This window comes from Chelonia mydas, chromosome 6, assembly GCF_015237465.2.
Source record: "Chelonia mydas isolate rCheMyd1 chromosome 6, rCheMyd1.pri.v2, whole genome shotgun sequence".
Lineage (NCBI taxonomy): Eukaryota > Metazoa > Chordata > Testudines > Cheloniidae > Chelonia > Chelonia mydas.
The window spans coordinates 122100456-122127899 of record NC_051246.2 but is presented as its reverse complement, the minus strand read 5'-3'; the positions used below and the strand labels follow the sequence as shown (position 1 = coordinate 122127899).

Sequence of the window (27444 nt, the reverse complement as noted above, 5' to 3'; positions counted from 1 at the left end):
ACAAAATAAACGCTTCCTCTAATCAGTATCTGTGCACTTGATAACAGGTCTATTTGCTTTATGAAATATTTGTAGAACCTATTTCTGGATCTCCTGGATCGTTTGCATTTAACTCCTGGAAAACTGCAGAAATATCACGATTCAGTCCCAGGCAGAATCTTGCACAGGCCCCTAAAACATGCAAACAAATCAGACAGTAAAGAAAAGAAAAGCTTGAGTCTTAAAAATATGATTCAAATATTAATAAAAAAGCCAAAGTGACAAACCATAAATCAAGGATGCGAGTCAATTAAAGGTAGATATGATGGACAGCTTTTATTTTCTGATATTTTAATTTAACAAAGTGCTACATTCCATTGGCACAATATGAGCAGTAGTTCTGGTCTGGAATAGAAAACCACAGGAAAGCACAAGGGACTGCTGTTAGCACTTTATGGAAGCCATGCAGTCCAAAAAAAAAAAAAAAAAAAAAAATCGAATCGAAGGTGAATATCCAGCCATGATAGACGTTTTAAAATCAGCAGCTGTACAGCGAAGGTACATTTTGTCATGACAAGAACTGCACAGCAAGCAGGCCTGCTCCTCCCATTTGAACCAAAACTTTAAACAGTGAAACTCTTTTGTGATGCCTACAATAAATTGTGGCTTGTGCTAGCATGAAATTCCTAACCAGGCATCCGCTGAGTAACAGAAGCAAGCTACCTGCCTTGTGCCAAACAAAGGGATCATTGCGCTGTGGTTACGACTGGGCCGACGGTTTCATGATACACCCCTATTTTCAGAGGCTGATAGTCCACTGTTGCAAAGTAGTGCCAGAAACAAGTGCAGTTGTTGTTATATTTTTTTTAAAAAGCAGTTTAAAAAAAAAGAAGTGGTTTATTTTAAGACTAAGTACAAATAAAATCAAGAAAGCCTTAAGAGACGGGAGGTTTCAGCTGTTATATAGGGTGACCAGATGTCCTGATATTCAGGGCTTTGTCTTATAGAGGCGCCTAGTACCCTGCACCCCCTGTCCTGGTTTTTCACACTTGCTATCTGGGCACCCTACTCCCACAGGACACGACTCCCACCCAGCCTGCATCCCGATTATTTCAAACGGATTTGTCCAGCTACTGGTGAAACCCAGGTTGCTGTCTGGGAAGCAATTTTAAAGTCCTCTGAAGTCTTTCCGCCGTCTGCCTTTGGATCAGGCCCTAGATGGACATGCAGTTAAACGGTGCGTGCATACCAAGGGCCAGCTCCACCTCCGACTGACTTCAATGGGCATTGGATCAGGCCTGGCCTCCTTTCCAAAGACATTCCAAAATGATTTTTCACTGGCAGCCTAATAATAGGCCTGGCCGTTGTCTCTACTTGTCTGTGCAGAGGGAGAGCTGGAAGATCCAGGTCGCAGCTGAATTCTGTGGCATGCTCCTCATCAGAGGAGAGGCTCTCCAAGCAGCTGTCTATACCAGTGCTACTAGAATCTGCATTATGTTGCGCTGCATGCCTGCAGCCCTCCCGAGAGGATGGTTTTGCCCAGACAGTGCGTGCCTGGCTAATGACAGCCCCATTCCTGAGGGAGTCATGATGTCAAGGGGCCCAGAACAAAAGCATAGAGGGACCAGCCCTTTCTGTGGATGTCCCTGTATCTGCCGGACTAGGGCTTTCCCTTCAAATGCTATGGAAGGCTATGCCACTTGCCTCCTCTCCAGCACCCTGTGGGGGAGGAGGAGATTAGCTGGAAACTCTGAGCCTCATTCAAAGCCCACTGATGTCAATGAGTGTCTTTCCATCGACTTCATCGGTCTTGGGATCAGGTCCTCTTGAGCGTCACCTGACAGTTTCGTAGGCCCTCTGCTGCTTCCCACAGGCGGATGCACCCTGGCCCCCAGAGGGACCACAATGGCTGACATTTAACATGACCAGGAAGCGTAGCGCATCTCAGAGAGCTTGGCATTTCCTGCTACGGCAGCTCATGTCTCCCCATAACAGGGCCACTGGAACAATTTGTATGGTAGGGGTGCCGAGAGCCATGGAACCAAACTGCAAACCCTGCATATAATGGAAACCACTTCAAGCCAGGGGGGTGCTGCAGCACCTCCCACACCCCTACTTCCTGCACCTACGTGCTGTTTAACCACTGGGAAGTTTGCATTTAACTGTCAGACCCTACTTCAGACACAGCTGTTACAGCCCTGTGGTTAGCACATGTGCCTGGCACAGGCAGAGGGAATAAAATCCGTGATAGTACTGAGCTGTTCTTGGCTGTCAAACACACCAGGACAGACAAGGAGAGAGAAATGCAGCTGTTTCATTTACATGCAGCTTCATCATTTCCGCAGGCAGCCTTCCTTTTAATTTCTTATGAACTTAATGACAGTGGGGAAAAAAGAGAAACGGTTGAGTGTACAAAGTTAGCATTTCCCAAACTACGGCTTTATTAGCACAACGAAAGGCCGGAGTGGCTGGCTAGCAGCTTTTCCAATCCAACAAGCTGACATCCCCAGCTGAGGGGCCCTGGCCACAGCAGCGTTATTTACATTCCTAGCACTGGGATCCCCTCCACCCCCATGCTTCCTCTTTTCCTGCTCAGTCAACACAGGCTACAAATCTACTGCACAGAGCCCCACACCGCTGTTACCCCTTGTGAACAGTCACTAGCCGCAGCACAATGCAGAGGCTTTCCTTGCAGACAGCCCTGCTGATTCCCAGCCGTTTGGGTCTCACTGAGCCATCCCGAGTCCTCTGACTCTCATCTCCCCCAGCAGCTCACCTTCCCGCTACCAGCTCAGATCTGTCTTCCGGGGCATCGCCGCTGGCAAAGAGCCCAGTGAGACCAGTTACTAACCTTGCTGCTCCTAAGTCAGTTACACCCACTCCTACAGAACGGTTCATGCCCTTAGCCCGTACGTTCTTCTTTTGCCTCCCCCTTTAAGATGGGAGAAAAATTTCCACAAATATCCAACAGTTGCCTGTATAGTCTCTTGCTCCCAGCCTGCTAAAAGCTGATTCTGGCTGAGACAACATTAATTAAGCTGAGCTGGGATGAAAGTCACTCTGCTGAAGGCTTCGCTTCCACCATCAGACCTGGCCACAAGCCCGGCCAGGTCCTCAAAGAGACCAAAGGAAAAGACCTCCCCATTACCAGAAGCCCCAGCTGGAGCAGGTAGTTAGCCAGCAAAGCTCCTCATTTTGTAAATGTGGCAACACCCCAAAACCATCTCTCCTCCTCCAAGCAACTTGAGAGAGAGAGAAGGAAAGAGTGGGCATTCATTCCAAGAGGAAATGCTTCTCCTACCTAGGACTGATCCCTAGCTCTGAGGGAAAGAGGCTTTAACCATTTGTTATAAGAACAAACAACCCTGCCACTGGATTTAAACTGCATTTAAATAAATGCTATATGTTTCCCGGGTGGATTTAGGCAGGATCCTTGAGATCCAGACCTCATGGACAGAGACACCTCAGAGCACCAGTGAGAGGCAGAGTAGCAAGTGGCAACAGAACAAACATCCCTAGCCTGATTCTTGCTTGCATATTTATACCTGCCTCTGGAAATTTCCACTACATGCATCTGACGAAGTGGGTATTCACCCACGAAAGCTTATGCTCCAATACATCGGTTAATCTATAAGGTGCCACAGGACTCTTTGCCGCTTTTACAGAACAAACAGGTGATTGCTGCCAGGGGATCTGGGACTGCCTAGCAAGGGAGGAAGACCAAAGACCCAGGGGTGGAAGACAAAAGTCTATCTGGAGGTATTGGGAGGGAAAGTCTGTCCCAGAGGGGTGCTTGAAGGAAGACACTCTCCAGGCGGACCCCAACATTTTGTTGGAACTGGCTCTGTTTAGCCTTAGTCCACCTCTATTTTCCACATGTTTGTTGAGAAATCCCTGACTCACCATGCAGAGCTGTCAGATTGGAAGACTCATCAATAGGCGCATTTCAAATCCTGTTGGTGCCTTCTTTCACTCTCAAGGGAACATGGGAAAGAGATACTGCAAAGAACTTCGGTTTGAGTGAGCAAACTTGTTATTACACATCACATTTGTGCATGGCATTCTGCAGTCCACTGGCCCTCCATTTCCAGAGGAAGAGCTATCACTATCCCAGAAAAGGAATCCAATTTTTCCGGTTCGCACTGTATCCACTGGTTGGCGTGTGAGCTGTTTTCTGCAGTCAGCAGCCAGTCAGATTTTCAAAGCATAAGCCTCAGCTTTGCACACACAATCATGTGCCTATGCAGTGTTTGATCACTATCACCTGTGCATGCCAACGATAGAATTTACACACTCAAATGATACCGGCCCCCACAGGGTGGAGGGTATGGGCAGGGTGATAGGGCAGAAGTGGGGCCTCCCTGTATCTCTGGCTTCTGTACCATCCTCACAAGCCATTGGTGTAACTTACAGGGCTTTGCTATGTCGCATCTTGGCAATTAGCCAGTCCTTTTCACCTTTACAAAGAATTCAATCATACCCTGACTATTCTTCAAGCACGTCTCTCATACTTCTTTCAAAGGTTTAGAGGGATCAATCTAGATAAACGAGCAGCCTCCTGACCTTACTTGACTCATCTTGTCTCCTCGACTCATAGTAGCTTTAGTCACGGTTCCCTGGAATAGGGGCAATTTCCAGCTTGGGAATAAGGATTTTTGCATCAGTGTAATATGGCTGCAAAATGAAGCAGCCATCTCACTGCATGCCGGAGCAGAGGAAATAAGGGGCCTTTTTTTAAAAAACAACCACAAAACATGGCACATACTCTGGGGCTGAAACAACCGACCAACCAACCAGCTCAGCAGCAATGCCCCTTCTTTCCTGTCCAGTTCCAGAAACAGGTTTTGCTAATTCCCTGTGTAATTTTGACATCAACTGTACATGTTGATGCTGCTCACGCTTGCTGATGAAATGACCAGTAAGGCCACTTTCCCCCAGCCTGAGCCACCTGTGGCTGCATGTATTACAGCTTTGATTGCCTTTCCACCGATGGCCACGCACACCCCCTCCTAAAACCTTTTTAAGCTCTGGCTACCTTCACTCCAGCCTCAGCTGCCTTCTGGCCTGTGCCCACATGTTCCCAATCTGACCCCACTGCACCCACAACCACACATGCTGCAGCTCTGACTGCCTTTTCTGTTTGGCCACATATATCCCAGCCTTGACTTCCCTCTCCACTGATGGGGCCTTTGCTATCTATAACCATACGTACCCCAGCCATGACTGCCTACCCATCTCCAGCCACATGCATGGCAGCCTTGTGCTGGCACAACTTCTAAACCTGATCTGAATCTAGTCCAAAAAAAATCTATCGGCCACAGGTGAGGTCCTCTTCAGCACTCAAGAGGAGGAGAGCTCCTTCTGGATGAGCCGACAGCGTGTGCTTCATTTGCCATCCCTACTGCATCCCACACACTACCTGCTTTCCTGATCAATCAGATGGCAGGACACAGCCACAGCATTATGCACCTTCCACGATGCAGAGGGCCACAGGTGTCTGTGACGCTTATAACAGCTAGTTACCAACTGTGAAAAGAGACAGACACTCGATTATTATTTCTCTAGTACCGCTAAGAGGGCAGAGCTCTGCATGATAGGTGAACCACACCAAACAAACAATCAGATAAGCCCCTTAAGATGCAAACTCTCCAGCCTGCTTTTCCGTTTCTTTTGCCTGCTTGATATTCCAACGGCACACTGAATAAAAGCGAAGAGATTCATGCAAAGAGCATCTTAGCATTTGTCAATGTGCGTGTGGTGGCATTTGTTGTGCTGTTATAATGCTGGTGAAAACTGCACTGAATATTTAGGCTGGGAATCATGTTTTGTTGCCATTTCCATATGTTTTCCCTAAACATGGAACACAGTTAAAAGGAGGATTTTTTAAAAGGACAAGGGAAATTGGGGCAAGGAACGTACAAATGAGCCTATTATTATGTCCATAATTGGACTGTACTTGGGCGTCTCCCTGTTGACAAGGGAAGTGGTTCAAGTGTGTAGTTTGTTAATTAAGCAGAACAGCTAATTTTAGCATTGACAAACTCTAGCTCCGGTAATATAACATTTACAGTTAACTAATTGGACAGAAGTCATTCTCGGTGAAGGTTTCCATCCTGAAATTAGGTGACAGCAATAATTATGATTAGTTACCATCAGCTGGAACAAAAACATTACACTGTGATCAACACAAAGTCACCACCCATTAGAATCAGCTCCAGCTGTAACAATACGTATTCTGCATTTCAATGAGGAGCACTGTGTGAATGTGTAATCTCACTACTGTATAAAAACAAACATCATTGCGCATTACATTTAGAATACAGCATGCCTGTTTGGCCAGGATGTAGAAACCACTACACAGTGGCACATGGTGGCTGATAGCAGTGATGCAGCACAAATGCCTTCCTTTTGCTCCCTCCTCTCCCCTTGCCCCCGAAAAAGTCACTGGATATCACAACGGCTCTGCAGTCGGGTTCAAAATTCATCTTCAGAGCTATCAGCTAAGAGCATTACTCGATCTTGCATGCTGTTAAATTCCCTCTGCTAAGGAAAAGAAAAGCTTAGAGTCAATTACATGGGCAAAACCTTTCAATTCCTTCACCCGCCCCTCCCCCACTATAATTAATATAATCTAGAGCAGTGGTCCATTTCAACCCAAACACACAATGATGCTCCACAATTAGCTTGTATCTACTTTACGAACCACAAATGGGAACAGGAGAGTGGTCAGGAGAGCAGATCTGGGTTTTCTTTACATTTGCTGTACCTTTCTTTTATGCCTTTTGGAGCCGTTTCTCCTTCGGCGATTCATGATCTTAATGCTGTAGAGCGCTCCCAGGATAAACAGGGCTCCAGCTATTCCAACCCCCACAGGAACCAGCATCCCAGACATGTATCCCGCCTACATGAAAAGGAGACAATCACAGCAATACTAAAGAGGCAAGCAATTCAAGGTGGTCCTTTCTCCACTAGCGTAAGACTGCAGTGTATTTCTATGCTTTATTTTACAGTATGTTCCCAAACACAACCAAACACCCTTGAAAAAGGGAAGGGCTCAGAACTATTTATAACACCACCTTGCTCTTATATCATGCTTTTCATCAGTAGCTCTCCAAATACTTTATAGGAGAGGTATCATTATCCCTTTTAAAATGCATGGAGATGCAACAATATAAATTGTCTAGCCTTCAGGTATACACATTTATCAGCCTCAGCTTTTGCATAAGAACATAGGAGCTGACAGACTAGATCAGACCCGAGATCTTCTCCAGTTCCTGACTCTAATAGTAACCAGAGCCAGCTGCTTCAGAGGAGGGTGTAAGAATGCGGCAGAAGGCAGAGGTGGGATAATCTGCCCCCCACATCAACTTTTAGTGAAAGCAAGATAATTTGCTATATAGCCTAAGATGAGGCTCTTTGCACGATACCTGGCCTATTGAGGTGTTTGTACTGCGCTCGGCACTGTGGGATCTGAAGATTAGGCACAGACTAAATGAGTCTCAGACAACATCAACCCCCTCCCATGTTTTAAATCCCTGCCTGAGCCAAACTTCTAAAGCAGGGGTGGCCAACCTGGACCTGAGAAGGAGCCAGAATTACCAATGTACATTGCCAAAGAGCCACAGTAATATGTCAGCAGCCCCCCATCAGCTCCCCTGCCCTGCTCCCAGTGCCTCCCGCCCACCGGCAGCCCTGCCGATCAGCACCTCCCTCTCCCTCCCCGCACCACCTGATCAGCTGTTTCGTGGGGTGCAGGAGGCTCGGGGGTGGGAGAGGAGCGAGGGCATGGCAGGCTCAGGGGAGGGGGGTGGGAAGGGGTGGAATGGGGTCAGGCCTGTGGGAGAGCCAGGGGTTGAGCCGTGAGCACCCCCCCCCCCGCCCGCACATTGGAAAGTTGGTGCCTGTAGCTCCAGCCCCGGAGTTGGTGCCTAGACAAGGAGCCGCATATTAACTTCTGAAGAGTCGCACGGGGCTCCGGAGCCGCAGGTTGGCCAGCCCTGGTGTAAAGGGTCAAGTTCCATTAAAAACTCTGGGTTGAAGTCACCACTGTCATATGTGGCTGCAACTCCACTGACATCACTGGAGTTACCTGTGTACGTCAGGGTGAATTTGCCCCTTTGTCTTTTTAAGGCTGGCTGGGGTTTAGAGTTGGAATGACTCTTCGCTCACTCCCAGCCTGTAACCAGCTGTGCTCCAAAGGCTGCACAGGGACACTGAATAACAAAGGATTTGACAACAGTTACCACCGTCCCGTACTCTTAAGAAAGGAAATAAATGAGGCACTGGATTGCAAATGCTGTGGGCAGGTGGCGCAGTGTCACTGTTAACAGGGGACCGTGGGGGAGAGAAAAAAGCCTGTGTTGTATGCCTATAACTAATTGTGTGCCTAGACGGGCACGTCAACAGACCCATTGCATGTTGAACACCACACCCCTGACATGAGGTGTGCCTAAATCAGAGCACAGAAATGGGCCTGGGCTTACGTGAGCTCAGGGTAGGGAACAATTGGCCAGGAGCTTCAGTTCTCTTATGGAATCACGGCCATTTCTTTGCACTCCCTGGTGCGTGGTTAATTGTGCGCTGCTGTGTGCTTAAAATGCATTCTTTGAAACTGAAGTCCCACTCAGCCAGGGCTAACATCACCCTCCACCCAAAGGCCTTTTGTCCCACTTAGTTGGGGTTGGTCCTACTTTGAGCAGGGGGTTGGACTAGATGACCTCCTGAGGTCCCTTCCAACCCTGATATTCTATGATTCTATACGCTAGGCTGGGTCTCTGCCTGTGTGTGCGCACATGCGTGTGCATGAGGAATAGCTGTTGTACAAGGATGTCGGGGGATGTGAGTACACACGTGTGTGTGTAGTGTCTGTCATTGTGCAAACATATGGCTGCAGAGAACAATGGTCATCCTCCATTTTGGAAGGCGGGGTTCTGGACTGCAGAGAACAGGACACACTGGCTTGGTGCAGGCTCTCATTGATGGGCTAATACCTATATAGAAATAATTAGGCTGTTAAATACAAGCTCTCCATTCTGTAATAAGGAGAACACCACGTAGACGGGGCCACACTGGCATTGGCAGGGAGTCTCTGCACTGCCTACTAAAGCTGGGCAAACAATGGATATTTCAGTTTGCTGGAAATTCTGGGGGAGGGGGAATTGTTTCAGGTCAACCCAAAATTGAACATTATTAAAATTTAGGGCAAATGAAAAGGTCAGGACAAAATGCTTCAACTAGAGTGTTTCGTTTTGATTTCAAGTCTCCCCGCCCTGTTTTAAAAATAAAATTGAAGGTAATTTTGAAAGAAAAAGTTGCTTTAGATCAAAAGTGTCCAAACAAAACTTACGATTTTTTCCCCCAACTGAAATAAGTCACCAAAATCAGCATGAATTTGCTCAATATTCTGCTCAACCTGGATCGGCTGTTTCCACCAGTACAATGTTTTGGCTGAAAAATTTTGCCCGGACCCCAGAGGAGGTCTCTGTACTAGCTTCAGACAGGCCCAGGAGGAGGGAGGTGCTGTGGACATGATAACAGGGCAGCAACAGGACCTAGGTTTAAACTGACCCAGTGGCCCAAGATTTCCTGCCCAGAGGGATGCTATTCCAGCCCAGCAGCTGACATAGTGGCTGGAGAGGAGTTGTACTGCCGTCTCAGACTGTGCCCACGGATTGGGGAAAGACGGTAAATGCCCAACTCCATCCCACTCTGCGTGATTCCATGCACAAAGTCAAATTACTCTGCCTGTCTGTAAGGAGGGGTGACTTTCCTGCTGCATAATTTAAGTGGGCAGTACAGTAAAACTAAGGGAATGCTGTTATCACAGCTGAGATGCGACATGTAACTCAGCCAAGAAAAGAACACCCGCTGTGAGAAATGCAGCTAGGATAACCTGATTTAAATTCACTACTGATTATAAGCAAATTTGCGTTGCCTGGCAGTTTATAATCTGGGAAATGGCCAGTAACCAAAAAAAAAAAAAAAAGAATATTTTGGAAATAACTGCTAGATTTACAAAAACACTTTTTAAAAAATGTGTGTTGTTTTACATTTTACTGTTTTAAATGAAAATTAACCCACATTTTTAGTGCTCCTATGGTTTGGGTGCACCTAAAATTTGCACGTACAAACAGCTCTGGCATTGCACACACAGCTGAGTCACTCAGGTCCTTACCCTTCCATATATGCACACACAAATGCAAGTGTAAGTGTCCAAAATGGTTTTGACACATGCAGATGGATACATGCACAATTCAGAGGCCTGCTGAAAATGGGGGCCTTTTAGTTTTGGTCCTCATTCATTTGCAATCATACACATTCAGCTGAGGGAGTCTCAGGCTCGAACAGAGGTGGGCAAACTACAGCCCGGGGGCCGCATCCAGCCCTCCAGACGTTTTAATCCGGCCCTCGAGCTTCCGCCGGAGAGTGGGGTCTGGGGCTTGCCCTGCTCCAGTGTTCCAGCTGGGGAGTGGGGTCAGGGGCTTGCCCAACTCCGTGCTGCTCCCAGAAGCAGCAGCATGTCCCCTCTCCGGCTCCTATGCGTAGGGGCAGCCAGGGGGCTCTTCACACTGCCCCTGCCCCAAGCACCGCCCCCGCAGCTCCCACTGGCCAGGAACCATGGCCAATGGGAGCTGCAGGGTGGCGCCTGTGGACAGGGCAGCGCACAGAGCTGCCTGGCCATGGGTCTGCGTAGGAGCCGGAGTGGGAGGACATGGCGCTGCTTCTGGGAGCTGCTTGAGGTAAGCGCCGCCCAGAGCCTGCACCCCTGACCCCCTCCCGCACCCCAACCCCTTGCCCCAGCCCCGATCCCCCTCCCACAAGCTGAACGCCCTCAGTCCCAGCCCGGAGCACCCTCTTGCACTCCCGACCCCTCATCCCCAGTCCCACCCCAGAGCCCACACCCCCAGCCGGAGCCCTCACCCCCCACCCCCACATCCCAACCCCCTGCCTCAGTCCAGAGCCCCCTCCCGCATCCTGACTCCTCATTTCTGGCCCCACCCCAGAGCCCACGCCCCCAGCCGGAGCCCTCACCCCATCCCGCACCCCAACGCCCAATTTCATGAGCCTTCATGGCCCGCCATACAATTTCCATACCCAGATGTGGCCCTCGGGCCAAAAAGTTTGCCCACCCCTGAGCTAGAAGAATCTGACACATGCTTCTTAACCATAATTGCTTTTCTTCCATAAACCGCTAAGTGGAAAAATGCTATTCGGCACGCATTGCCTTTGGATTTTAATCTGGAGAATGAAAACACATACTTTCCCCTGCGAAAGAAGTTGTTAGTGAGAGCTGATTTACACACTGTCCACATCATAACCCCCTCTTAATATCATGGCTCTCTTAGAGCTGTTACAGGACTGTTGCCGTGTTGGTCCCAGGACATTAGAGACAAAGTGGGTGAGGGTCCAACAAAAGATACTACCTCACCCACCTTGTCTGTCTGGTACAGGAATGGCTCTTCCCATAGTAACAGCTTTATCCCTGTATCCCAAGGCCTGAGGAATGTGTTTGCCGTTTGTTTGCATTCACTGTGTGTTTAATGGCACATTACCGCATGCTGCAAGTGCATTCTTTGAAAGTGTAGCCTCCCTCAAAAGGAAAGTTACTGCAAAAGGAGGTTCGGAAGAATACAGTTGAATGGCTAAATTTCAGCGAGTTAATTAAGGTGCCTTAATTGTGTGACCTAATTAATACACTACGGGCATTTCTATTCCTGGAACTTTGCTGTGAGTGCAGACCACGAGAGGAGGTTGAAATGCTTGCTGTTAGCATTAGCCCAGGCATGGTTTCCAATCCAGAAAGCTGTGTTTGTTCTGTGTCCGAATCTTGATTCTCTAGCCAGCCACGACCCTAGCAAATCCGTGCTCCTTTCTAGAGCTTCCTCATGCAATTGTGTCAGGGTCCTGTATCCAAATGCCTGCAGTATGGGCTAAATCCTGGCCCTGCTACCTCACACCCTAGCCCATGGAGTGCTGCATGTATACTCAGTGGGAAACCCCACTTCCGGGGCGGCTGTGTAGCCACTCCTCTGCACCCGGCCCTGGGGGCGGAACCTGACTGCCCCCATGAAGGTGATGTTTGGCAGGGAGTAGGGCCTGCCTGACTCCACAGGGCTTGGAAGGGTCAACAACATAGGACTTTAAAGAGGCCACACGGGCATCACTCTACATGCTGGCTGCACGTGGGATAGAGCTAACTGGGGCAAAGAACCCCCCTCATGACATTTGGAAGAAGGGGAAGACACTCCCATGATCCCTAACCCCCCCAAAACCGAAGAAGAAAAGGGACATCAGTTTAGTGACCCCTTATCTGCCCATCCCCTGTGGCATTTCCACAGCCCCTGAATGGAGCCCAAAGACAGGATTGCATGGATGGCTCATTTACATGCACTCCCTGCTTCCCCAAGTGGTTCCACGCAGCGTTCTCGCAGAACCACGGCACACTCCCTTCGGCACAGGACCTGAGCCATCAGAGGTCAGATGGGCTGGTGGAGAATTGGGACAGGAGGCAGTAAGGGGTTCAGGTGGCCAGAATTTTGCCGTATACTAGTCCGAGTGCAATCCTGAGCAGAGAAGAGAAAATATTAAGCCTAAATCTTACTAGCAGTCTCAATAGGAAAAAGGATACAAGAGGTTGAGTGCGTGATTTTATTTAGCATTTTATGTTGGGGTGTTTATTTTTTTGAACTGGAACAAAGTTTTGCTAGATAATATAAAGTAGCATGAAAAAAAAAATCAGCCCAGTATAATTCCCATCCCCTGGGATGTCTGTGAATCTGAAGCAAATCCCTCCATAACGTGGACGCTAACAGATTTTTTTTTTTACACTGGAACAACGGCAGTAAAGCCTGGGTTGGGGCACAGCAATGAAATACGGCACCAGCCTGCAACAGGCTCAATCGATATTAGAAAGAACAGAGCAATTCCAATTTGAAATTCCAGAGTGCACAGGCATTTGCAACAGGGAAAGGAAAAAGCTGGAGAGGGAAAGAGGGAAGTGCCAGGAGGAGCAAAATGAAAGATATACACTCAGTGAGAAGAAAAATGACACCAAGTCAGTGCAATGTACTGGGGTAGCTTTGGCATTAGCAGGTGACACATTTGTGTGCATGCTACTCAGGACACTCAATCTTGGTCTTTGTTTTCCTCATGAAGATGGTTTTCTCCCTCCCCCGCATCTTGAGACTTTTGGGGTGGACTGGCTGAGTCCTAGGCTAAGATGCTTTGCTAAAAGCCCCCACATTGGACCTCCTCCCTAGTACAGGCAGACAAGCACCTCGACACAGGAGGGGTAGAAACTCACCTTAATCCCCTCACACACGCCATTCCAGGAAAACTGCTATCCTGATCCCTTCTCCCCCATTATATTGATGGGCTCAGGTTCTGGTAGGCAGTGCTGGGTGGGGGTGAGTGGAACTGCTGGGATCAGTGTTATTTTCCCCTTCTGATCATTGGTCCAGGCCCTGAGAGCTTTCGTTCTGGTCTTGCCAAAAGGGGTTCTAAGCCCTACTGAGTCACAAAAATGTGTTTCGAAGCACAGGGGCCACCTGATTTATTCTTTTTTGGTTTCCATTTCTTTGTTGTCAATGAAATAACATTGCAGTAGCTTCACAACATTACAAAATTTGTATTTCTCCCTGGGCAATGTCTGAGAAGCTGTTTGAGTCCCACCCTGCGGTTGGTGCAACAGGTCCTCCTTGAGTCCACCGATAACTCCCCAGGGAAGTGAACAGAACACTGGTGCTTTCGTTGCCCCCACAACCTCCTCTTGGCTTTTCTGGGCGGTTGCAGCTCCTTTTGAACATAGAGCCAGCAGCAGCCGCATGGCGCGCGCGCTCTCTCTCTCACACGCATGCACACTCGCTCTCTCTCGCACGCATGTATGCACGCTCTCCCTCGCATGCACGCTCTCTCTTGCACACTCTCTCACACGCATGCATGCTCTCTCTCGCGCTCTCACACACGCGCATGCTCTCTTGGTCTCTCTCACGCATGCTTTCTCTTTCACGCTCTCTCTCTCGCTGTCTCACACATGCTCCCTCTCTCACATGCACTCTCTTGCTCACATGCACGCACCCTCTCATCTCTCTCTCGCATGCATGTGCTCTCTCTCACTTGCACGCGCGCAGGCTCTCTCTCTCACACCCTCTCTCTCTCGTGCGCGTGCACCCTCTCGCTCTCTCACGCACACTCTCTCGCTCGCTCTGAGGTGGGTGGGTTCCAGAGCCCTGCCTGCAGCCCAGGCCCGAACGTCTACACTGCGATGAAACAGCCCCAAAGCCTGAGCTCCGTGAGCTTGAGTCAGCCGGCACTGGCCAGCCGCGGGTGTCTAATTACGGTGTATACACAGTAAAGATGCACCCTTACACTGTGCTGGGAGAGGGATTCACAGCTGAGGTGAGGCCTGAAAGGAGAGGGGAGGAAGGCAGGGCAGCAATCAGAAGGACAGGGGTTTAGAACAGGCACACGAATGGTATTAAGGAAGGGTGCTGCACTAGTACAGGGGAACATACACTATCATAGATTGTGTCCTAGAACAGTCACACTCGCCCTATGCTTTAGAGGTGCATGTTCGTGGGGGTACGTCATCTCAGTCTTAGGTGGAGCAAACAGCACTAGGGCACAGGCACACTCCCCGCCTGAGGGCGTGCCACTCCCCCAGAGCAGACCTACTGCGATCCCGTCCCAGGCCTCCAGGGAGACAAGAAGGAAAGAGGGAGAAAAAAAAATGTCAGCCTTTCCAGCAGCCGGGAATGGAAAGAGAAATGCTCCTTCCCTCTCACCAACCAGGAGATGGAAGGAGAGAAACGAGAAGCTATCCAGCCCGATCATAGAACTTCCCCAAAATAACTTCACCGGTCTAGACTTCTTTTTTTCAAAAGTCCAAATTTAATTGTCTTTAAAATCAATCAAGGGAAATAAAGAGCTTCCTACCTTATCTTTTAGCTTTTCCATCCAGCTTCTCACTAAAAAATAAGGAAGAGAAAAATATATGAATTGCAGTCATAATTTGTATCTAATTAATATAACATAAGTAACAATGCTGTTTACAAATAGCCACAGTAAACTTGACAGATGGGTAACATTTTCATTAGGTTTCATATTTTCTCAGTTATTAAGTAGACAGAATGCAGCAAATCAGCCAGAAAAGAAACTTTAACAAATTCCGCTTGATGGGAGATGAACTGGCATCGTTTTGCATGATCCAGGCACCACTGGTCTCAAGAGGGAAAAAGAAAAGAAGACGAAGATGAATGTTCCACGATCGGTTCCCTCATCCCAGCAGTTCCCAGCATGTGTATAGAGTTTGCAAGGGAGAAAAATCTGGTGGTGAGTGGTCGATTGTAGATTCGCCGGGCAATGTGTCTGTCTGCTTCTGTTGAACTCTCCCATTCAGAAGGATTCTTTTCTCTGTAAAAGGGTATGTTTATCTTGGAGACTGAAAACTCCTTTTCCCATTGGGTTCACAGATAGCTCTTATGCATAGGGCTGCGTTCTGGCTTGTCCAGAGTGGGTGAACTAGGATGGGAGAGCATTTCAAGCATTTCTTACTCCAGCTATGTGTGATCAAGGCAGGATGTTGACCTAGCATCTCCTGAGTACTGTGGTGAGAGGGAAGCCAGGTCTGCGTCCCCACTGCCCACCTGCTGGCCTCTGGTGCTGGAAGGGACATACACTACACCTTTCACCAGCTGGTTTCAGGAGCGCTGTTCAGCATGTTCCCTCAAGCAGTCCCTGAGGCAGTCTGCTGGCATCTGCCCTGGAGAAATTTGCTCAGCCCCTACAACTCTGCACATATCCACAAAGGAGAAAGGGCACAATTTGTCCCTTAGATTGAAGAGTCTGCAGAGCAGGAAGTGTGTCTTACTCTAAGATTTTGCAAAGTGTTGTGTATGTTTCCAGTGCTACACAAGTCATTATTAATTATTAATTATTAATTATTATTATTATTATTATTATTAAAAAGTAATAATAAATAACCAAGAGAGTCATTCAAAAACAGAGGCACGTCAAAGTCACAGTTCTGGCCACCCGTGGCAAACAAAAGTGGCCCTGCCTTCTGACAATACAGGAAAATCCATGTTTGAAAAGCACATGTTGAAAACAGTCTCTCTGAAAGGTCTGTTATGCCTGTTCACTAGTTTTATCCTGCCTTTAAGATGCTCATATCAGCTAGTCTCTACTCCAGGTCCCCGTTACAAAAAAAGAAATCCCCTCCTATCTAAGGACTGCGGAGAAACTCATCAATACTGCAGAACTGCTGTAGAAGGAACGTGTGAGATGCATGACGAGTGCTCAGCTCCAGTCCTCTGGCTACTGAATTGCTTCTGTGACTGACTTAATTCAAGACACCGTAGAGAAGTTTCTTCAGATTTCTACTGGACTGAAATTGTGCTCCTGGCATGTTAACTGGCAACAAATGGAGGTTGCTGTGCCCTCTTGTGACAAGAAACCTGCAAAGCAGATATGGATGCAGCCACTAGTGACATGAGTTAGATACTTGCCTTCGGCTGAAATAGCAGAGCTACTGATTTCGGACCCTAGTGCCCCCAGTTCAAGTCTCAGCCCCAGGAAGGTTGGATTCACCAAAGACCCACCTATCAGACTAACGGGAAGCTATTTTCTGAGCCAGCTGCTCACATTTGCAAGTGCAAGTCATCTGTACATGCACAAACGAGATAATTCCCTGTTTCTACCCAATTACAGGAAGGTCATGCAGGGTTATGTGGGACTATCTGGTGCACACAGCTCTTAAAATGTGGCCCCTTAGGGAAGGGGCCTGCTCCAGTCTCCTTCCCTCTCCCACAATGTTTCCCACTGTTGTACCCACTAGTTCAATTTTACTGATCACAGAAAAGGTGGGAGCACGAGTGGAGACCAGCTACTGGTGCATTCAGCACCGTATTTCTTACCATTGCTCAGAGTAAGCCTAGAAGACATGGTGGTTAAAACACCTGTGGCCACCGGTGAACATTCTACACTAGCCAGTCTGCTCTTGCTGCCACTGAAGGCGCTGAACTAGCAGCCGCAGGAATGCTGTGTGCTGGTGAGAGGGCTCAAAAGACTTTGCAGACTTATACTGCTGTGTGGCTAAGGGACATCCAAGGAGCTCTCCAAGGTGCTGCATCAGCACTGGTCTGTTTGGTGACTCCTAGACGAGCTGTCCCCTTGCAGGTTCATTGCTATGGCGGCTGGATTTGTGATTTTCCTGTGGAATGGAGTACATGCAGTCCCACAGGGAGCAATGCACCAGTCCAGGGCTTCATTAGGTCAGTCATGGGACTTTATTGGAACTGGGAGTATCCTCCCAAGGGATTTCTGGTTTAGTTACAAATGCATTGCAGGTTCATGCTATCACCAGCTGAGAGTTTCAGAGTTAAGATAACTCATGTCATATCAAAGAATTAAACCCTGCTTCGTGTCATGCACTATGGACTTAAACATCAAGATAATCTCAAAGAACTGAAAATGATTAACATTGGGAGCACCATTTATTAATTCTACCGGTAATGCTAGATTCAGCCATAGGGCATTGAAGACAAAATGCTTAGCCTTTGGAACATCTGCCATCGTTTTATATGGATGTTTCTCTCATATGTAAGAGGCAGTGGACTAGTGAAAACCAGTTCTTTTATCAATGTACAATGATTACGTTTTAAACAGTAGTCAAGGATCCACTTTTCACTGCGGAAGAGATTAGATCTGTTCATAATTTTGGATAGATGAGTGTTCTTTCAGGTAATACTTTCCCCAAGCTACATTAGATCCCAAATGTAATCTGACACATTTCCATTATGGAGAGATACCTGATTTATAAAGGATACCTCCCTACAGGGCATCACTTCAAAGATTTCACTTGCAGTATTAGAGTCTGCCTGTTGGCATATTAAAAGAGTGCCACTGAAAGCCCTTTTACCAGACAGTCTAAGGAGGCTTAGAGCATCAGAATGTTATGGGTTATACGCCTTGCATTAAGAAAGAAAACAGAAGTAACAAAACGGAGGTTAACAATGGACAAAGCATGAAATTCACAAGTGGCCTGGTAAATAACCTGCAGGTAGTAGATCAAGAAATATTAAGGGTCTTGTGTGATAACTTTGCAGCTGCAGCCTTGTTTACTAACATTTACTAGCATAGGAATTGATGCTTAGTCCATTGTTAAGTTCTGTTTTCTTTCATTGTATGTGCAAGGCCTACATGGGTGGGTGAGAGGGTATAACAATGGGGGGCAGGAGTGAATGGGCTTTAAATCTGTCAGATTAAAAAATAGGGATAGACAAACTGGCTGGGAAGAAATAAGATCCAGGCCAAACCCTCTCATGATTACTAACCTAAACTAAGCCACTTTTAAAGGCTTGGATCAATTTGGATAATCCCCCTTTAATAATCAATAATATTGTATGTTAACATAGCACCTTCCATACCTAAACAAATACAGTGTACAAAGTCTCTCACACACACTTTGAAACACAGCCATGGAAGAAATGTGGCAATCAACAAGTACATAGTCACACTGTTGTTTAGATCAGAAAGAGGCATATACAGTATCTAACTGAACTGTTCTAACTTATGCCAGTGGGCTGGAGCAGAAGCAGATACACTCTGTGACTTACACACACACACCCCACACACACAGATGCCTTCTTCTCCAGCCCCTTTCATGGGTCTTCAACAGCATTTAAGAAGTGCTGGCTTTGAATGGGATTCCCTTTTGAATATTAAGTTAAGCAAAGGAAATACGGAGAGAAAAACATACCTCTATGCTCCCCGCATTGTGCTACTCCATGTAAAACGAAAGTGTAACTTTCACTTGCATGTCAAGGAGAAATACTACTCTACTGCCTCAAGTGCCCCGCACTAGCCCTGAGAGTGTTAAAACCAGCCTAGGGAGGCTGAGCAGCAGGCAGCCAAAGGAGTGGCTGCAGGGGAAACAGCCAATTAGGGTGGTGGCTGCAGACAATTAGGGCGGCGGCTGCACCAGCCAATCAGCGCCCAATCAGCCCATATAAAAGGAAGCTGCAGACTAGAGGGAGTTAGTTTGCTGCAGGGAGCCCTAGGGAGAAGACTGGCTTTCTAGGGGGGCTACAGAGAGACCAGCACCTGGGGAAGGACAGGTGCTAGCAGGGACCCGGGGAGCTAGGGAGCTAGCTCCTGTCGGACTACCCGGACTTACAGGCTTGAGGCCCTGGGAAGAGAGCAAAGGGGCTGGAGGCAGGAGCAGAAGAAACTGAGGCTGCAGGGAAGTGGCCCAGGGAACAGAGATAGTGAGCAGGAAGGAAGATGCAGCATGAAGCTACTGGCCATGGCCAGAGTAGTGGGCAGGAGTGGCCCGGCTGTGGACTGCCAAGCCACTGTGGGGAGTGACCCCGTGACACCTCATTATATTTCAGTGAGCAGAAAATGAAAGAGAAAGCAGGTGATATCTGACAGACGCCATCGCATGGGAAAATTCTATTTAGAAAACAAAAATATTGGGAAAAAAATATGGCAAATCTTCAAGTGAATTCTGCTAAAAGTTGCATACAGTAAGAAAAGAACCAAGCTTCTTAATTAACTAAGCTATTATTTTTCCATTCCAGTTTCCTATGCTAGATGCAGTAAGAGTCTGATAAATTCTCAAACTTGTATTGGAATGGCTGTAGGTCCAAAATAAAATTCAATGCACATTTTGAAGATTTAGCTGGAAGTCGTAAATATATACACATAAATATAGCTTGTTAGAGCTTTAATTATACTAAATTTGCCTTAATTCAAGTTAAGCACAAAACCCATTTATCTGTTTTTCACAATAATTACATTGCAGTAGGAATCTCATGAATAGAATGACCTACTTCCTTGTAAAAGAACAACAATTGAGCATCTCTAAAGCAGCAATTAATGTAAGAATATTTGTAACAATTCTTATATAGGAGGCTGATACCTCCACTGGGGAGAGGATCATGTAACAGTCTAATCCCTACTTTCAAAGACTATTAACGCTTGCTTCAGTCTCTCACTCTTCAAAACAATATGAGGATGTCTTCTAGGACAGACGTACGTTGAGACATGGACCACTATTTGCCTTATGCACTGACCATCTGTTGCTAAAATAGGCCCAAGTTCAGCAATGTATTTAAGTATGTGCTCAAGTTACTAATAAATAATAAAGTGGCCCAGCAAAAGGCCTCTACAGGTCCATGTAAATGAGCTGACTTCAGACTCTGGAGACCATGACGTCCACCAGCGTGCACAGAGTTTTTGAACTGAACAGCATATGGCGATGTTCTAGGACAGTTTATTTGCTATTACATTAACAACGCTTGTTATCCTGGCCCTTTCACTGACTGGGATTTTCAAAATAATTTCCTAGCTCATTAACTTGTGGATTATGGTGAATTACAAAGTATTGATTTTATCGTGAGCCAACACATAAAACTAATTTTAGCACTAAAGGGGAAAATGACAGAACTGTTGTGATTAAAAAAAGCATGTACTGTCCAATTATTTTGAATATACAAATATGGAAAGTAAGACTGATAACTGGATAAACTGTTCTTACAGCAGGTGCAGTTTGTTTAGCTACCATTGATTAAGTATGTGAATATAGCCTCTATTATATGTAATTATTCATAAAATATTAGTATTCTGTCCTGATCTTGAAAGGGGAACCTTAAAGATAATATCTTCATATGAAAATGAAATCTACCTTGAGAACTCTAGTGACTGTCATTTAAATCTTTTAGAGATTAGCAAATAATTTCTGACAATTTATTAAACTAGTTTTGTCTTATTCCTGCTCCCAAAATGTCTGAACAGATTGCAACATTTCGATGGATTGCATTTACAAATTTCTGCACTGAATAATTCTTTGTCTTTAGATTGCTCAAACTGAGCATACTAGAACTAAACATGCAAGTGAGGGATTATCAGAAGCTCACAGTGTTGTCCAAACTCAATGTGGAGTCTGAACCATTGACTTCAGCGGGAGTAGAGTTGGCCAGCACTGAGATTTGTTGAAAACTCCAGGCATAATCTATAAGTTTCACTGTAATTTATATAATGTATTTCATGGAACTGTCATTTAAATAACATATGTAACTTATGTGTAACTAAGGTAACTACCCAAGAAAGCATGGATTTTGACTTGCACGCATGACTGCAATAGTCACAGCTTGAGCAGTGTGGGTTAGTAATATATGGCAAGCCATCCAATCAGGGAGCAGAACTGTGAGTAACTTATGTCTGATCAACACAGTGAGAATTTCAAAACTGGGTTTTTCACAAATATTTGCTCATTCAAGCTAATCATTCACATCTCACCAGTATTCGTGCTAGTAAAGTCAGGGCACTTGAAAATATGCAGAAAGTGAAATTTCCCCATGTTCAAGGCCTAGACACCACTAAAATTCCACTTTCAAGGCCTATTTTGAAGGTATAAGTGGGACATGGCAACACATTAGTCTTCTGCTGGCCTGCTGCATGGATGAACTTGACCCAATAAGCACATGAAGTGTCACGAACAACACTGAATCAAAATTTGTTTGCACGAACAAATATTTGCAGATGCTTTTGTCCACTGCTTACAAGGTACACACAGGTTTCACACAGATGGTTATCCAGTGGTTAGGGCATAAGCCTAGGACTTGGGAGACCTGGGTTGGATCCCCTGTTCCACGACAGCCTTCCTTTGTGACCTTGGGCAAGTCATTTAATCTCTCTGTGCCTTGGTTTCCCATCTGTACAACGGGAATAATAGCAATACTCCACTTCACAGGGATGCTGCGGGGGTAAATACATTATGAATTGTGAAGTGCTCAGATACTATGGAGATGTGGGCCAGACAAATACTACAGATTGAAAGCCTTGTTCTGTTGATTCTAATAAAAATGTAACAAGCTTTGGGAAAGATAACAACTTTGATAACTTCACTGAAACAGACTTAGCTCTGATAAAGACGTCATTGATCTAAAGTCACGCATATTTTGATTGCCTCTCTTTATAGACAGGAGAGATTAGATATGATTTACAACACAGAAGAGGAAAGGAGCTCTGGAAGCTACCTCTGATTTAGTTTTTGAAGAAACTCTCTGGCAACGTACATCCCACACGAATTATTCAATGGAAGGTGCCAATACTGAAAGTTCTGTACAAAAAGAATAAATGACGTTTGAACGACTGACCACATCTGCAGACAGTCTGAACTACAGCTCAATCACCTTTCTTCCTAAGCCAGAGTGCATACTGCAGCTGGTACCCTGCACCATTCATTAGTGCTAATGATTAAGGACTACTGACATGATCCTGCTCTATCAATCAGGGTCAATTTTAAATTCTGTTGTGTGTCCAAAGAGAGGCAATGAATTCTATACCAGCAAACTGAGGCAGTACGGTCCATTCTTCCTTTCTAGAATGGATGCTTTAAAGGTAACAGACCATATTCAGAAGTGACGTGTTTGGTGGTCGATGTTAGCTCCCCTTACACACTCCCTTAGTCATAATTACACTGGCTCAACTCCTGTGTCTAAGCAGATGTAATTTGCAAACCTAGGAGCCAGAAGAAAGTCTAAGTTCCAGTTCCATGCTGGGCAAGGACCTCAGCCTAACTCTCTGAATGGATAAGCAATGCACACAAGCTCTGGAAAACGGGTACTTCACATTCGTCAAAGGCTATCACCAACTGTGGAGAATGACAGTCTGAAAAGTCTTATCCAGCCTCATTCTGCCAGAAAAGATGATGACTGCAATATACGGCCTGGAGGGTAGGGTTAAAGTGGGGTAAAGTAAGGCTCAGACAGAGGCCTGAAGGACCCTTCCAATGAAAACAAAAAATAACCTAAGCACATGAATTATAATTTCCTCCCCCGAATCCTCATATGTGGCCCTTAATCATGTTTCTCACTGTTCCCAATACTTTCCACATCCAAATGAACTCAGAGTCACTGACCTAGTTTCGTGAACCCTCCTCCGTGTTATCCCAAAGCTGAGCAGCAGTACACTGGCTACACCCCAGACCTCCAGTATTAACTCCATCCACAGTGAACTGTCAAATTGCTTTGCCAAAGGCTTTTTCCGGCTTCCCTCGCTGCTCCCTTCAGAATTCTGGAAAGTAACTCCTCTGGGCTTCCTGCTTTGTCCACTTTTAATAATTGTAATAACTGTAATTACCTAATTATCCACTCCAACGCAATGAGAAAAAGACTAATGTTTCTGTTCACTTTCCCTTCCTCCTCTCCCCTCCCCAACTGAGAAAATGCATTTCCCATCCGAGGATGCTACCTTCTGGTGAAGATTAATAAATAATTGATTCTGGCTCTCACAGCAACAGAAGTCTTCTCCATCATTCAAGTGCCCCTGATGCTTTCCATAGCATAGAAACCAAAGTGACAATGTGCTTGTTCTATCATTTTTAATTTTTTACATTTGCCATCTCCAAATAACTATATTTTTACAGCCATAGGACAGACAAGTTATACCCCTGATTATTATACATGGCCACGATTTCAAAACCAACACCTGAAATTCTGCTCACAAGCTTTTCATTGACAATTAAATGTGCATGCAACTCCCACACACCAGTAACACTCAGCCACAATCTTAAAGGCCAGTGTTGAAAGTCTAGCACCAAAACTCCAGGTATATACCCCCAAGCCATCGTAGCAGATAGTGTCAAAACCAAGAGTTCTGAAAGATTCAATACAACCCATAGGTAAAGGTCATTTAGGGTCCAACCCTGCAGCCCTTACTCAAACCCATAGAATCAGAGAATCATAGAATATCAGGGTTGGAAGGGACCTCAGGAGGTCATCTAGTCCAACCCCTTGCTCAAAGCAGGACCAATCCCCAATTAAATCATCCCAGCCAGGGCTTTGTCCAACACTGAAATGAATAAGATTTCTGCCTGGGATAGGACAGCAGGACTGAGTCCTCTGTGGGTTCAAATACACAAACCCCCTTTTTCTTCCTGAAGTAGATGAAACAAAATGGAAGAGGCATCGCTTCAGGGACTGACATACGATCAGCTCCTTCATTTTCCCAGCTGAATATCAATAGTCAGAGGCATCCAAAGATTTTTAAAGTTTAAAAACACCCAGGTTCTGATGAATTAGGGCATCAGGCAAAAAACCCTAAAAATGGAGCTCAGGCAGAAAGCACAGAGACTGAAGTCTTAAGATCCTGACAATACAAAATGTTGTTAGCTATGCACGGTGACAGCTCTGAGTCATGCCCAGTCGTTTCACATTCAGGCATGTCACACTTTACTTCCCTACTCACTCACTGATCAGTGGACTCAGAGCTCCTACATTCTGCAGGCTGTCCCTGCCACCAGCTACTCCTGCAATCCTGTGGAATTTCTTAACCCTTCCCCCCTGACTTAGGGTAAAGCCCTGCAGTGCACAGGAGGTACTGAAGTGTTAGGGTTTGAAGAGGACCCCTCCAGGAACTCTCCAGGTAGCTTTTAAGCCTCACAGCACTCCTCTGGCAGACCTCAGGAATTCTGCAGGAACATACTGACTTCCTAAGCTCTGTCTGATACTGGGCTGGCATCTCTCCCCCTGAGATAGGTAGAAAGTCCACAAGCCAGACCCGATGGTATCATGGGGTCTGGCTGAACCAGGCTTTAGTCATGAGGTTTGTTTCTATAGTTCAGTTTTGTGCCCACTGATACTGTGCCCCCATTTAAAAAGTTCCCAGAAGACTTTGGCTAGGGATATCCACCAAGCTGCCAGACTTCCAGACAGAAGCTGAAAAGATATTTGTTTGGAATTAGAAAATGCTTGTACAGGGCTGCAAGCAGTGCTACGCTTTCCTCAAGGGTAAAATTGCTAAGTGCATTCTGGGATAATCATCTGCCTCAAAGAAAGCACTTGGCTGCCCAAAAATGGGGGAGTGAAAGGTTAGCGTGCAAAGCGGTATGTCTTCTCCAGGAGTAGGGTGAGATACACCTACAAGGCCATTCTAGGGTTGCCAACACTTTGGGATTGTCCTGGAGTCTCCAGGAATTAAAGATTAATCTTTAATTAAAGGCTGCTATGCAATGAAGCCTCCAGGAATATATCCAACCAAAATGGGCAACCCTAGCCCATTCACACCTTTGGCCCCTCTGCCAAGACTGCCAACTAAGGTGCCAACTAGCACCGGTTATGATGGGGGAAGCGGGTTCTTAAATGTAGACACCCATCTGATCAGAGCTGGACTGAACCATGACTCATTTAATAAAGGCAACCATCAAAAAGCTATGAGATAATGACTCTGGGATTTTACAATGTGGCCTAGATGTGAAAGGCCTCACACCCCTTTGCCAGTCCCCTGCACCATGAAAACTGGCCCAAAGGAACTAAAGCAATTTTTCATTTGCTGCTCCCTCTAGGCAGACTTTCGAGGCTCTGGGCTGTACAACATGTTGCTCTCTAGCTGCATCACTCAAACAGACCATTATCAACTTTACTTTGCAGTATGGTTCATCCCAGGAAAAGGATGGACAATGCAAAGCTTGGCACTGGACAAGAGCTATGTAATCTTCTTAATGCTAATGAGCTTAAAAACAATGACTCTGAGGACAGACGAGTGAAGGATGGTCTTAAGGAACTGGAATGGGACTCAGACAGCCTGACTCTGCCCAGATTTCCTATGTGATCTTGGGTGAGTCACTTACTCTCTGTGTGCCTCCATTCTCTATCTGTAAAACAGGAATAATAATACGTCCTTTGACGCATTATGGAAGGGTGCAGAATACCTTTCACTGCAGCATGTAGCTACATGTGTAGTATACAGCACCTAGCACATGTCCCCTATCTTGGGCTGGAACCTCTATGCACTACAGTAATATGTAAAGATAATTTTTTTTTTTTTACCCAGAGTACTTGCAGCTTGCAATTAAGCTGTTATACCAATAGTCACATCTATAGTTTTTTACATGAAATATGCAGGAAAAAGTGCACACTGGTTACTGTTCTCAGAATTCAGTAAACTGCTCATTAACTATATACTTTTAGGAGATCAGAATATTTTGTTCTAATCATTGCCATTAACTGCAATTCACATCAATATGAATTTGGATGGGAAACAATCCTGTGGTACAGAAATGAAGCTGCAACTCTGAAGACCACTTGATTTGTTTGTATTATTAATTATGTGTATTACCATAGCACCTAGGAGCCTGGGTTGTGGTCCAGGATCACTTTGTGCTAGGCACTGTACAGACACAGAATAAAAAGATAGATTGTAAGCTCTTTGGAGCAGGGGCCAAGGATAAGACAAGAGACAACAGATGGAGACAGACAGATGGGGGAGCACAAGGAACCCAAGAAAATATTGGCCAGCAGCGGTCTAAGCAAACCAAAGTGTAAAATGTTTAGATGTACTGGTCATTCAAAATGATTTTCCCCCTTCTAGCCAGAATGAGAGAGCCTGCCCCCATTAAGTTTATAATTCACAATTTACTACAGCTGAGACATCGTATCCCCAAAGCAAGTGTAAAAGTGCCTTTGTCTGCAGTTAGAAAACTGGTTATTAGTGTTCTTTAATGCATCTCTTAAATCTCTGTTATACACACAAAACTGTGTAATTTACTAGAGTTGTTTCTTCCAAACCCACCCACCCATCCTCCTCTTCTGTACACAGAGCCATACACAAATCTCAAAATATATTATTTGCTCCCAACAAAAGAGGAATATTTAAAGGCTGAAAATCAAAAAGATTACTTTAAACTAATCCAGAGACACAAAAGGATCTGTCCTATTACATTACAGATATCACCTCTTTCTCGGACACAAATGACTTGTTTTTATGAGACTACAGAGGACAATTTTAAAAAAATGCTTCTCTCTTCATCTGCTCAGCTCTGACAAGTTAATGGCAAGATGCTGTGTCAAATCAATTTCCTTCAAAAAATGAAAATGTACTTAATCAGACAAATAAACAACAGAGAAAATGGTATTTTGCTAGGAGGCAGCATGTTTTAAGAAATCCGCACAGAAAAATATTTTCACTGGATGATAATTATAAGTTTATTTCCCTCCATACCCAATTAAACCAGAGCTGAACGGTTGGATGAACAGACAAATGTCAAATTGATGGTTATCGTTTAAGTTTTCAGACAAATGTCTGCAGTGTGAGCTTCTAATTAACCAAACTAATATTTGCAGACATCTGAACAATACCATTTTTATTAACTGTTAGAGAGCCAAACTTTCCTCTGGCCACACAGCTAGAACTCTCATCCAAGTCTTCATTTCCCATCAAGAGTACTACAAACTCTCCAGAGACAGAGTGTGGTCTAATGGTTAGGGTGGGTTAGCCAGAGACTGGTGTCTATTCCCTACTATGCCACAGACTTCCTGAGCGACCTGGGCAAGTCACTCAGCCTGTTTCTGCCTCACTTCCCTGTCTGTCAAATGGGGCTCACAACACTGCCTTGCCTCATGGGGGCCTTCGGAGGGAAAAGACAGTGAGGTGTTCCGATACTGAGGTTTTGGGGACCATAAA

At 45.9% G+C, this 27444-nt stretch overlaps 1 protein-coding gene across 3 annotated transcripts in view; it reads right to left on the bottom strand.

Annotated features, from left to right (window-relative positions):
• Window positions 1-296: 296 nt before the first annotated feature.
• ARMH4 (armadillo like helical domain containing 4) overlaps window positions 297-27444 on the bottom strand; it is a 111780-nt gene continuing 84632 nt past the window's right edge. For all 3 annotated transcript variants that reach the window (XM_037901187.2, XM_043548120.1, XM_037901188.2), the window contains 3 exons: window positions 14914-14945; window positions 6746-6880; window positions 297-6522 (listed from right to left, as the gene is read on the bottom strand). In XM_037901187.2, coding sequence (XP_037757115.1) covers window positions 6454-6522; window positions 6746-6880; window positions 14914-14945 — 236 coding nt within the window. In that variant the 3' untranslated portion in view covers window positions 297-6453. The remainder of the gene's footprint in view (window positions 6523-6745; window positions 6881-14913; window positions 14946-27444) is intronic.